Below are 9872 nucleotides of genomic sequence, written 5' to 3'. Positions count from 1 at the left end.
GATTTTTTAATTAAATTCTAATAATTATCTACACAAAGTCGGAGTTTGACTAATTTTATAAGATGTGGGAAGTGCAATCAATAAGTTTCATGATGATAATGTGATGTGAAGCTGGCGGTGTAGTGGGAGACGAAAAGCCTTGTCCAAGGCCCTTAATTTCTGGGTGAATTTATCCACCATTTTTGAATTTTAATCTTCAAAATAACGTCATCATTTCAATTTTAATTTATATTTTAAAATTCTCTCAAATTTAATTTAATTAATGTAAAAGCCATTTACCTTAGATTAAAAGATTTTTATAAACAAGTTGTATAACACTAAGATCATGTTTGGTATAGTGTGATCAAAGTTGCGATTAGTAATGCAATCACAATTATATTATATATTTAATTACGTTGTTTGATAACATAAAAAAATTTGAATGAAATAATAATTACATAAAGTAATTAATTATACTTAATGTAATATAATGATCATTATATATAAAAATGAATGTAATTATAATTACTTGTTTTGATTTTTTTATTTATTGTCAATAATATCATTACTAATATTACTTGACTACCACTACTATTACCACCACTACTCGTACTCTATTATTACTATTACCACTATCATTACCATTAACATCACCGTCCTGTTATCACTATTGCTATCATCATTACTTGATCACCGTTATTACTACTTAGCTATTGTCAGTTTTATCACCACATGGACACTATCACCTTGCCACCACCACCTCACCTTACCACCACTACCATCACCTAATGGTCGCTGTCTTTACCACTACCATTACTTAGTCACCACTATTTAGCTACTACTACCACTACTACTCAACTACTAATCAATGTAACCATTACCATTTATTAAAATAAAATTATTATTACATTATACTATTTATATTTTTATTTTACAATCAAACAGAGAAATATAATGATAATTACTTTACATTACAATTTTGATTACATTATATAATTGATTACGTAAAAATTACAGTGCACTCTATCAAACATAACCTAAAATTGTTATATTAGGATTTCAAATCTTGTCTCAAAAATTATTTATTTGATTTTATAATTTTTAAAAACAAATAAATATTTGCCCTAACTACCACTATTATTAAATATAATTAGTGATAGACATACAAATAAATACTCTCTCAATCCCATTATAATAGCTTTTTCAAGATTCTGCACAAGAATTAAGGGTAATCATCATACGTGATCACTCAATTTTGTAAGAATTTTTATAAAAATTACTAAATTTTAATTTTTTTTAATAAAATTTACTAAATTTCAATTTAATTTCATAAAAATTATTTTGACTGAAAAATTAAAGATTTTCAAGTTAACTTATTGATCTGTCAATTATTTTATGCATCTTATTATTTTTTTTAAGAAACTAATAAAATAAGGTGATTTTATTTGTAAAATTATTGATAGGTCAATAGATGAACTTGAAAATTTTTAATTTATGGTTACGGTGACTTTTATGAAATTAAATTGAAATTTAGTAAATTTTATAAAAAAATTAAAATTTAATGACTTTATGAAAATACTCATAAAATTAAGCAATTACATGTGATATTTACCTCAAAAATTAAGAAAATAATTAGATAGTATTATTTTTAATAAAAAAATATTAATAATTGACTAAAATATTTTTAAGAAAAATAATTAATACATTTTTAATTTTTTAAAATAGCAAATGAAGTAGAAAAAAAAAATCTAAATCATTTATTACGATGGGATGGAGAGAGTATATATTTCGATACTGATTTAACTTGATATGATTGAGATGGTTTTTCAAAAGTACAGTTTAATGTAATTTTTGCCTTTTTTTTTTTTTTTAAGTCTCCTCATACAATTTTACAAACTATATTGTTTATTCCTAAAAATAATTTTAGATATAAATTGAATTGCCTTTAATATTTTATACTAACTATTTTTATAAATTAAATTGCCTTTAATATTTTATACTAACTATTTTTTTCTCCAAATTTCTTTTTTTAAAATCAAATAAACTTGTTTCTGATAATATTTTTTAAAAGATAAATTATCTTTGTTTTTTTTACATATTTTTTTTTTTTGATAATAAATGGGATTTCATTAAAGCAAAAGAAGAGATACAAATTCAGGAGGAGAAAGAGTCCACTCCATAGCATTCGGAAAGGAACGAGTAGCTTGAGCAAGGGCATGAGCCACCCCGTTCGCCGAACGGAAAACATGAGAAAACAGAATCTCACAACTAATCTCATTAATAAGAGATCTACAATCAGAAACAATACCACCCATCATAGAGAAATTTTCCACATTCATGGAATTGAGAACATTAACAACCTGCAAATTATCAGATTCCACAATAACGTTTTGCCAATTGTTGTCCTTTATCCAGCTCAAAGCTTCTCGTACTCCCATAATTTCAGCAATTGTAGGTGAGAATAATCCTACCATGCGCGAAATCTTACAAGCCACAAAACTGCCCATTTCATTACGTACCACCATTCCGATTCCTGTCCATCCAGAATTGACATTGGTAGCGATATCAACATTGAGCTTCACCCAGTTAGGGCCTGGCTTTTTCCATTCCTGTGGTGTAGGCAAATCTGCAGTCGGTGGAATAGCAGCCCGTATACTAACCAGAGCATCGTCCCATTCTCGTTTGAGACGAAGGCCTCTCAATCTGCAGGAGTTAGCAGCAGGCTGAGCAGATTTCCAAACCACTGAATTGCGTTCCTCCCATATAGACCAACATAGGTACGCCAAAGTTGCAGAGTCATTTGGATTGAAGAGAGCTAAAGCTCGCATTAACCAGTCTTGAAAGGAATGGGTTGAAGGAGAAAACCAACCAAGATGAGAGGCAAGCCAAACATGCCTTGCAAAGGAGCATTCAACTAAAACATGCTTTACAGATTCACAATCAACATTACATAATGGACAAACCTGCGTGGTCGGAACATGCGAGAACAAAGTCTTGATCTGGTCGATAGAGAACCGGATCTGACGCCAAAGAAAGTTTCGATTTTTGGTGCATTGGGATAGACCAAAGCTTCTTCGAATTTTTATTGCCAACGGTGTGTCGATTCTGAGTGCGAATTTGTAAGCACTGCTATCGAATAAGCGCCTCTCTTATCATGTTTCCAAAATTGCAAGTCAATGCTAGAGCTCCTTCTTAAAGGGATTGACAGAATAAGTTTTCGATCCCTTTCATTAAACACACGATTCACCAAATCAATGTTCCAAGCACCTTCAGTGATCAAATTCGAAACCATATAGACCCTAAAATTAAAGTCAAAGGTTGTAGTAACCATAGGGAAGGCAACATCTGGCAGCCAACTATCTAGCCAGATAGCAATATCATTGCCATCCCCAACACGCCATAGAAGACCATCACGAATTAAACTTTGAGATTCTCTAATGCTTCTCCAAACATAGCTGGGATTATTCCCAATAGGAGCCTCTAAGAAAGAAACATTAGGATAATATTTAGCTTTAAGTATTCGGCTAGCCAAAGAATTAGAGTTCATATACAAGTGCCAACCCATCCTACCAAGCATAGCGATATTAAATTGTCTGATCTTCTTGAAACTTAAACCGCCAAAATGTTTATGGCAAGCAAGGCGATCCCAACCCAACCAATGTAAACTTCTACTTCCATCAACCTTTGTCCCCCACCAAAATCTTGCCATAATTTGTTGCAAATCATCACATATACCTTTTGGGAGAAGGAAAAGGTTCATGACATAGTTTGGCAGAGATTGTAAGACCGTCTTTACAAGAATTTCCTTGCCAGCTCTAGACAAGGCTTTGTTCTTCCAAGAGTTGATGCGCCTCCAGAATTTGTCTTTCACAAATTGGAAGACTTCCTGTTTGTTTCGACCAATTGCTGTGGGAAGACCCAAATAAGAGCCCAGATTATCTTGTTCACAGACCTGCAAGATATTGCAAATATTCTGGCGAGTTTCATCATGCACATTAGCACTAAAACAAATCAGAGATTTGTCAAAATTTATAAGCTGGCCTGCTGCAATGGCATAAACATGAAGCACCTCTCTCAAGGCTAAAGCTTGTTCCTGAGTTGCCTTAAAAAAGAAAAGGCTGTCGTCTGCAAAAAATAAGTGTGATACAACCGGGGCCCCTCCACAGCTACACCATTCAGACGACCAATAGCAACTCTGTTGTGAATTAACCGAGACAAACCTTCCATACAAAGGATAAAAAGATAAGGTGAGAGGGGATCTCCTTGCCGCAATCCCCTTCCCGGCAAAATAGCATCCGTAAGCATCCCTTGATGAAGAACCTTAAAAGAGACAGAAGAAACGCAGAGATATAAGAACTCTACAAAATTTGTGTCAAAGCCAAGCTTCATCAACATAGCCGTCAGAAATTTCCATTCCAATCTGTCGAAGGCCTTGCTAACATCAATTTTTAAAGCTGCATAACCATCTCGTCCACGCCTTTTACCTCTCATGTAGTGTAAAGTTTCATAAGCAACTCTGCACTTTTCTGGATATTTCTACAGTGCGAAGGCACACTGAGAGGGTGAAATGATAGAAGGAAGAACTACCTTAAGCCGATTAGCAATCATCTTGGAGATTATTTTATAGAGAACTTTGCAAAGGGCTATGGGGCGTAGATCCGACATACGTTCTACGTGCTCCTTCTTAGGGATTAGGACAATAGCCGTATCATTCAGCTCGCTAGGAAATTCTCTATCTCTGATACAAGAGATGCAAAAATTAGATACCTGATCCCCAATGATAGTCCAATACTTCTGATAAAAACCGGGGTTGAAACCATCCAACCCAGGAGACTTATCGGCTTGCATACTGAAAACAGCCTCCCTGACTTCATCTACGATTATGCGACTTCATCAAATCAACATTCTGGTCATCTGTGACTAGAGCCGGCACAAGATCAATAATATCATTAGACGAACCAGCATTAGAAGTGAAAATATTTTTGAAATAATCCGTAATCATTGCTTCCAACCCTGTCGACCAATCACACCAGTTCCCATTATCGTCCTTCAAGCGATCAATTCTGTTTTTCCTTTGTCTGATAGTATTTTTGCGATGAAAAAATTTTGTATTTTGATCGCCCTCCTTCAACCAAAATTCCTTTGCTCTCTGACGCCAATAAGATTCTTTCCTGCGAAGAAGATCTAGAAATTTGCTTTTGGCCATCCTAAAGCTTTCTCGACTATGAGCATCTCTCTTACCCCTTAAGAGACTCATTACCCGCTTACAATCGTCAATCTCCTGCTTATAAAGTTTTCGCAGATTATCTCCCCACTCACCCAAACGAACACTGCAAAATTGTAACTTCTCCAAAACCGAACCAGGAAGGATCAGGCCAGATTTCCTCAACAATTTCGCGACAACCACTCTCCGCCCCAAGTATTCTCAAAGCGAAATAAACGAGGGAATGGCGAGGCAAGAAAATACGAACTGTAATAAGATGGGCAAATGATCGGATGAGTCAGTAGTCGGGACAGACTTTAGACAGTATAAATCGCCGCTTCCAATCATCATTGGCCAAAAAACGGTCAAGCTTGGCTTCCACCCAATCATCATCATCTCTTGCATTATCCCAAGTATATTTGTATCCATTCATGTTGACATCAGAAAGCCCAGCTTGAAGTACTGCATCTCTAAAGTCTTGAACCAAATAAGTAGGATAAAAATTACCACCCCTTTTTTCATCTTGGGTCAAAATGGCATTGAAGTCCCCACAACAAACCCAAGGGTAAGAGTATTGACTAGCTAATTCCCTCAAGAGAGCCCAAGAAGCTCTCCTTTCATTCCTATTGGGCCTGCCATAGAAGCCCGTAATCCTCCATTCACCCAACATAGCAATTTCTACTAACACATCTATATGCCAAAACGAGGAACTAAGTAAAGAAACAGTTTGAACAGATTTCCATAATAAAGCCAGGCCACCTCTATGGCCCACATTATCAATAGCCACACAACCATCGTAACCCAAATTGCTTTTTATTTCATCAATTTTTAAAGAAGAAGAAATTGTTTCAACAAGAAAAATAAAATGAGGCCTCTTTTCCCTAATTATTTCCTGTAGGGTCTCCAACGCGCATGGGTTGCCCAGCCCACGGCAGTTCCAGCTTAAACAACTCATTGGGTTCGGCGGGTCCTCTCCTGGAGGCCCACCGCTGGTCCATTTTTTGGATCTGAAGAAGTATTGAGGTCCACATTTGATTGCTTGCCCAAGCTCATCCTTCTTTTTTTTGTATCATTAATTGTAATTCCCTCCTGTCCAATTTCACCAGGAATTAGATCATTAGAGTTTAAGTCTCCTTGACCCACGTCTCCATCCTTGTTATCCTCCCCATTATCCCCTAATTTCACGCCTCCATCATCTCCTGATTTGACGCCCCCATTATCTCCTGAATCCACATCCTGATTCATGGGATGTCCAATTCCGGAGGAGTTTCCATCTTCGTTTCGTCTCCACCAACCTCCACCTTCCCTACCGTGAAACGTTCCATCATCATCCCGGAGCCACCGTGCACCTATGATGGATTGTTGTGAACGCGTCTGCTGCGCATTTCTGGACCAAAACGGCGAACCGGTTTCCCTTCTAGATGTAACAAGCTAGGACAAAATTTCTCTCCATGGCCAAGGATACCACAGATGTAGCAGAAGTTAGGTAACTTCTCATAGCGGAATTCCACCTTAAACCATTCTCCCCCCTTTTTGCGAAGATGGTAATCTGTCCAAAATGGATTCGACATCCAACTTCACCCGCACTCTTGCATAAGATTTCCAGGAACTAGAGAAATTCTTGACCTTGGTGAAATTGTTTTCATCACGCTCCAAGCATTCTCCCATCGCATTGCCCAATCGTTCCACTACATGATCTGAGTTGAACCCTGGTTTCAAACCATGAATCTGTACCCAAATACGCATAAAAAGCAGAGGAACATCTCTAGGATCGTCATAGCCATCAAATTTATCAATGAGGAGTAAATGGCTATTAAACGTCCAGGGCCCCATATCCAGCACTCTATCACGATCAACAGCATGGTAAAACTTAAACAAAAACAGACCTTCAGCAATTTCCTTGGCACTCATCCCCTCGGTAGGCCTCCATAATGATGCCATGGTCTGTTTCATAAACTGGAAACGTATTGGACTGTCGGTAAGAAATCGCCCCACAAGGCATAGCGAAAAATCTTCCTCCACAGCCGCAACCTCATTCTCCTCAAATTCAATACCCTCGATTGTATCACCATTGACTGAAAGAGATGCCATCTCAACAGAGATATTATCATCATTATCTGACATCATTCAGAAAGAAAACAAGAACTGCAGGACTCAAGAAAGAAAGAAAAGAAACAAACTCGCAGAGTGAGAAGATAAACAAACTCGCAGAGCGAGAGATTCCGTTTTTTACATATTGATTTACTAATTATTAGAGAACAATACATATATTCATCTTCAATTCATTTTACATATAAATATAAATTTTGATTTATATTTATTGTTCTATCATTAATTTTAGTATAAATAACTATATAATTAAAAATAAAACATTATAGTATAAAATAATCTAAAAGATAAAGAAATATATGTTTGTATTAGTATTATACAATGAATGTTTAACATCAACACACGAATTACAATATCTAATAATTTAATATAATAAAAAGAAATTACTTAATTATTTTCTTTTCTTAAAATAATTGTTTAAAAGTAATTTATCAAAAATAAACTTCACGTGGAAAATGAATATCGTGAATAATTATTCAAGTTATAAATCAACATATTTCTAAAACCTATTTATTAAAATAAAATACAATTCAATTATTATTTATAATTAATATATAATTAAATAATTGAGTAAAAACAAGTCAACTACAAACATGGAAGGATGATTAAAGCATGCCAAGCAATCCCAACAACTTTTCAGCTTTACTTAGGCATCTAAATGCAAAATATTGGACTTGCCATTCTGATGACAATTCACTCTAAAATTAATTAGTATTGTAGTGTATTCTATGGGAAATTGTTTTATTATAAAGTAAAATCATTTTGTTATAGAAAATAAAACAACTTAATAAAATTTTAGAATTTATCTCATATGATGTGATTTTTATAAATCGATACTTTTTCTCTTAAAATTATTTATTATGAAATATTTATTAATTTAATGAAAAAAGTAAAATTTATTGATTAAAAAAATAATTACAATTTTTTTAAAATTAAATAGAGAAATTATATGTAGCAAATTTTATTAAAAATTTATAGAAATAGATTATTCATTTAAAAATTTAATAGATAAATTATATGTAGCAAATTTTATTAAAAAAAAAAATAGAAACAGGTTACCCATTTATTATAATAAATTGAGTTAAATTAAAATAATTAATTGCATTATATATAGTCTATCGCTAATAATTTAAATCCTGAAATTGACATTAACCAATAAGTATGCATTTGCAGCGATAATTGACAAATCAAAAGGTGAAGCCCTCCTGGAGATGCTTGTGATGAGCTTTTCCTTGATGACTTGGACCAGAAGAAGCATCAGACGCCATAGAGTCATCACTGTGATCTTCGTGAAGGTAATTTTTACCATTACCTCCATCACCATCATCATCATCATCATCATCCTTGTTGCCATGCTGATCATCATCATCATCACCATTTATGGGGGAGCCAAGATACATAGTCCACCCAGATTCACTGCTGTTACGCTCTTCTGGTCCTCCAAAGAGTTGGGAAGACTCCATTACTGTAGTTATTAAGCAAAAAGATAGCAAAAACTTCGAGAGAGAGAGAGAGAGAGAGAGAGAGAGAGAGAGAGGGGGTGGGGGGTGGGTGGGGTGGGTGTGGGGGTGTGGATTTGCAAGAGAATGAGCAGACAAGAAGATTTTAGGTTCTTAAATAAGATATCACAGAGAGCTTTAATGGCCAGGGGGTAGGAGGTGAGTCTCATCACAGTTCACAACCCCGTAAACCTAAATATAACCCATTAATTCTCTGACTTGAATCAGCAGAATACAGCTAGAAAAGCCGTCAAAAAGAAAGGGAAATATATGTAAGGTGAAGCTGCTATAAACTTGATTTTTACATGAATAAATTAAGTGATTTTTAGATTAAAATTTTTTTTGTGAGATTTACATAATTTAAATTTAATATTTTTTAAAATATTTAAATTTTATTTATTTAAAATATAATGTAAAAAAATTTATAAATATTATTAAAATATATCTTATAATTATTTATTTATATAAATTAAAGTATGAGTATCCAATATATAACAATATATAAAATTTAAATCTGATACAAGTAATTATATTTTAAACTTGAAACTATCTCATATATCTGTCTCAATAGGTTTCAGTACATGAAAATACACAACCCTTCCCTAAGCCATCCTACTCCTAATGTCTCAAATTTTGAAACCCAAATTATTATGGCTACCCTAACATCTTCTCCTCAAATATCTGCACACAACAGTTAGAAATTATCTAGAATGGAAAACCCAATTTGAAACCCAATTTGTTCCACTATCAAAGAAAAATTTTTGTATGCACGGATGTATATATACACTCAATTAATAAAAAATTAATAAATTATAAATTTAAATAGGTTCAACTATGATTTTCAATAAGACTATATAATTTTATACAATATGACGTATAGATTGATTAGGTATATATATCCGAATGTAGACTAATTATCAAAGCTTGATTTTACTCCATCCAAATCATCCCTAACTTAGCCTATATTTCTTTGTTTTAAAAGGAGCAAATGCTTCTTCATTGGATTCTTTCTTTCCTTCTTGAAGTTTTCTCATATATGAAACGACTGACTTTCTCTATTTTGAAATATGGCCTGTATTAGC

At 33.9% G+C, this 9872-nt stretch overlaps 2 protein-coding genes across 2 annotated transcripts; both read right to left on the bottom strand.

Annotated features, from left to right (window-relative positions):
- Positions 1 to 2108: 2108 nt before the first annotated feature.
- Positions 2109 to 5852, bottom strand: LOC131182962 (uncharacterized). The gene is made up of 6 exons (XM_058152511.1): positions 5506 to 5852; positions 4939 to 5387; positions 4567 to 4853; positions 4130 to 4515; positions 3107 to 3980; positions 2109 to 2999 (listed from the first exon to the last, which is right to left on the bottom strand). Exons 1-6 carry the CDS (start codon positions 5850 to 5852, stop codon positions 2109 to 2111), a joined length of 3234 nt encoding a protein of 1077 aa, XP_058008494.1.
- A 2587-nt stretch (positions 5853 to 8439) lies between these two features.
- LOC131183441 (protein SOB FIVE-LIKE 2-like) lies at positions 8440 to 8814 on the bottom strand. Its single transcript, XM_058154207.1, has one exon. The coding sequence runs from the start codon at positions 8752 to 8754 to the stop codon at positions 8479 to 8481; it is 276 nt and encodes a 91-aa protein (XP_058010190.1). The 5' UTR covers positions 8755 to 8814; the 3' UTR covers positions 8440 to 8478.
- Positions 8815 to 9872: the final 1058 nt, after the last annotated feature.

This window comes from Hevea brasiliensis, chromosome 9 (assembly GCF_030052815.1).
Source record: "Hevea brasiliensis isolate MT/VB/25A 57/8 chromosome 9, ASM3005281v1, whole genome shotgun sequence".
Lineage (NCBI taxonomy): Eukaryota > Viridiplantae > Streptophyta > Magnoliopsida > Malpighiales > Euphorbiaceae > Hevea > Hevea brasiliensis.
Note: the sequence above shows the minus strand (reverse complement) of the source record. Positions and strands in the feature narration are given on the sequence as shown.

Bases quoted from the DNA above. Each gene is read 5' to 3' on its own strand.
- LOC131183441 (XM_058154207.1), bottom strand. From the start codon at position 8,754: ATGGAGTCTTCCCAACTCTTTGGAGGACCAGAAGAGCGTAACAGCAGT.
- LOC131182962 (XM_058152511.1), bottom strand. From the start codon at position 5,852: ATGTTGGGTGAATGGAGGATTACGGGCTTCTATGGCAGGCCCAATAGG. The intron at 4,854-4,938 runs GTTCGTCTAATG...GCATAATCGTAG, and splicing joins TATTTTCACTTCTAATGCTG to ATGAAGTCAGGGAGGCTGTT. The intron at 4,516-4,566 runs GTAGTTCTTCCT...TTCGCACTGTAG, and splicing joins TGATTGCTAATCGGCTTAAG to AAATATCCAGAAAAGTGCAG.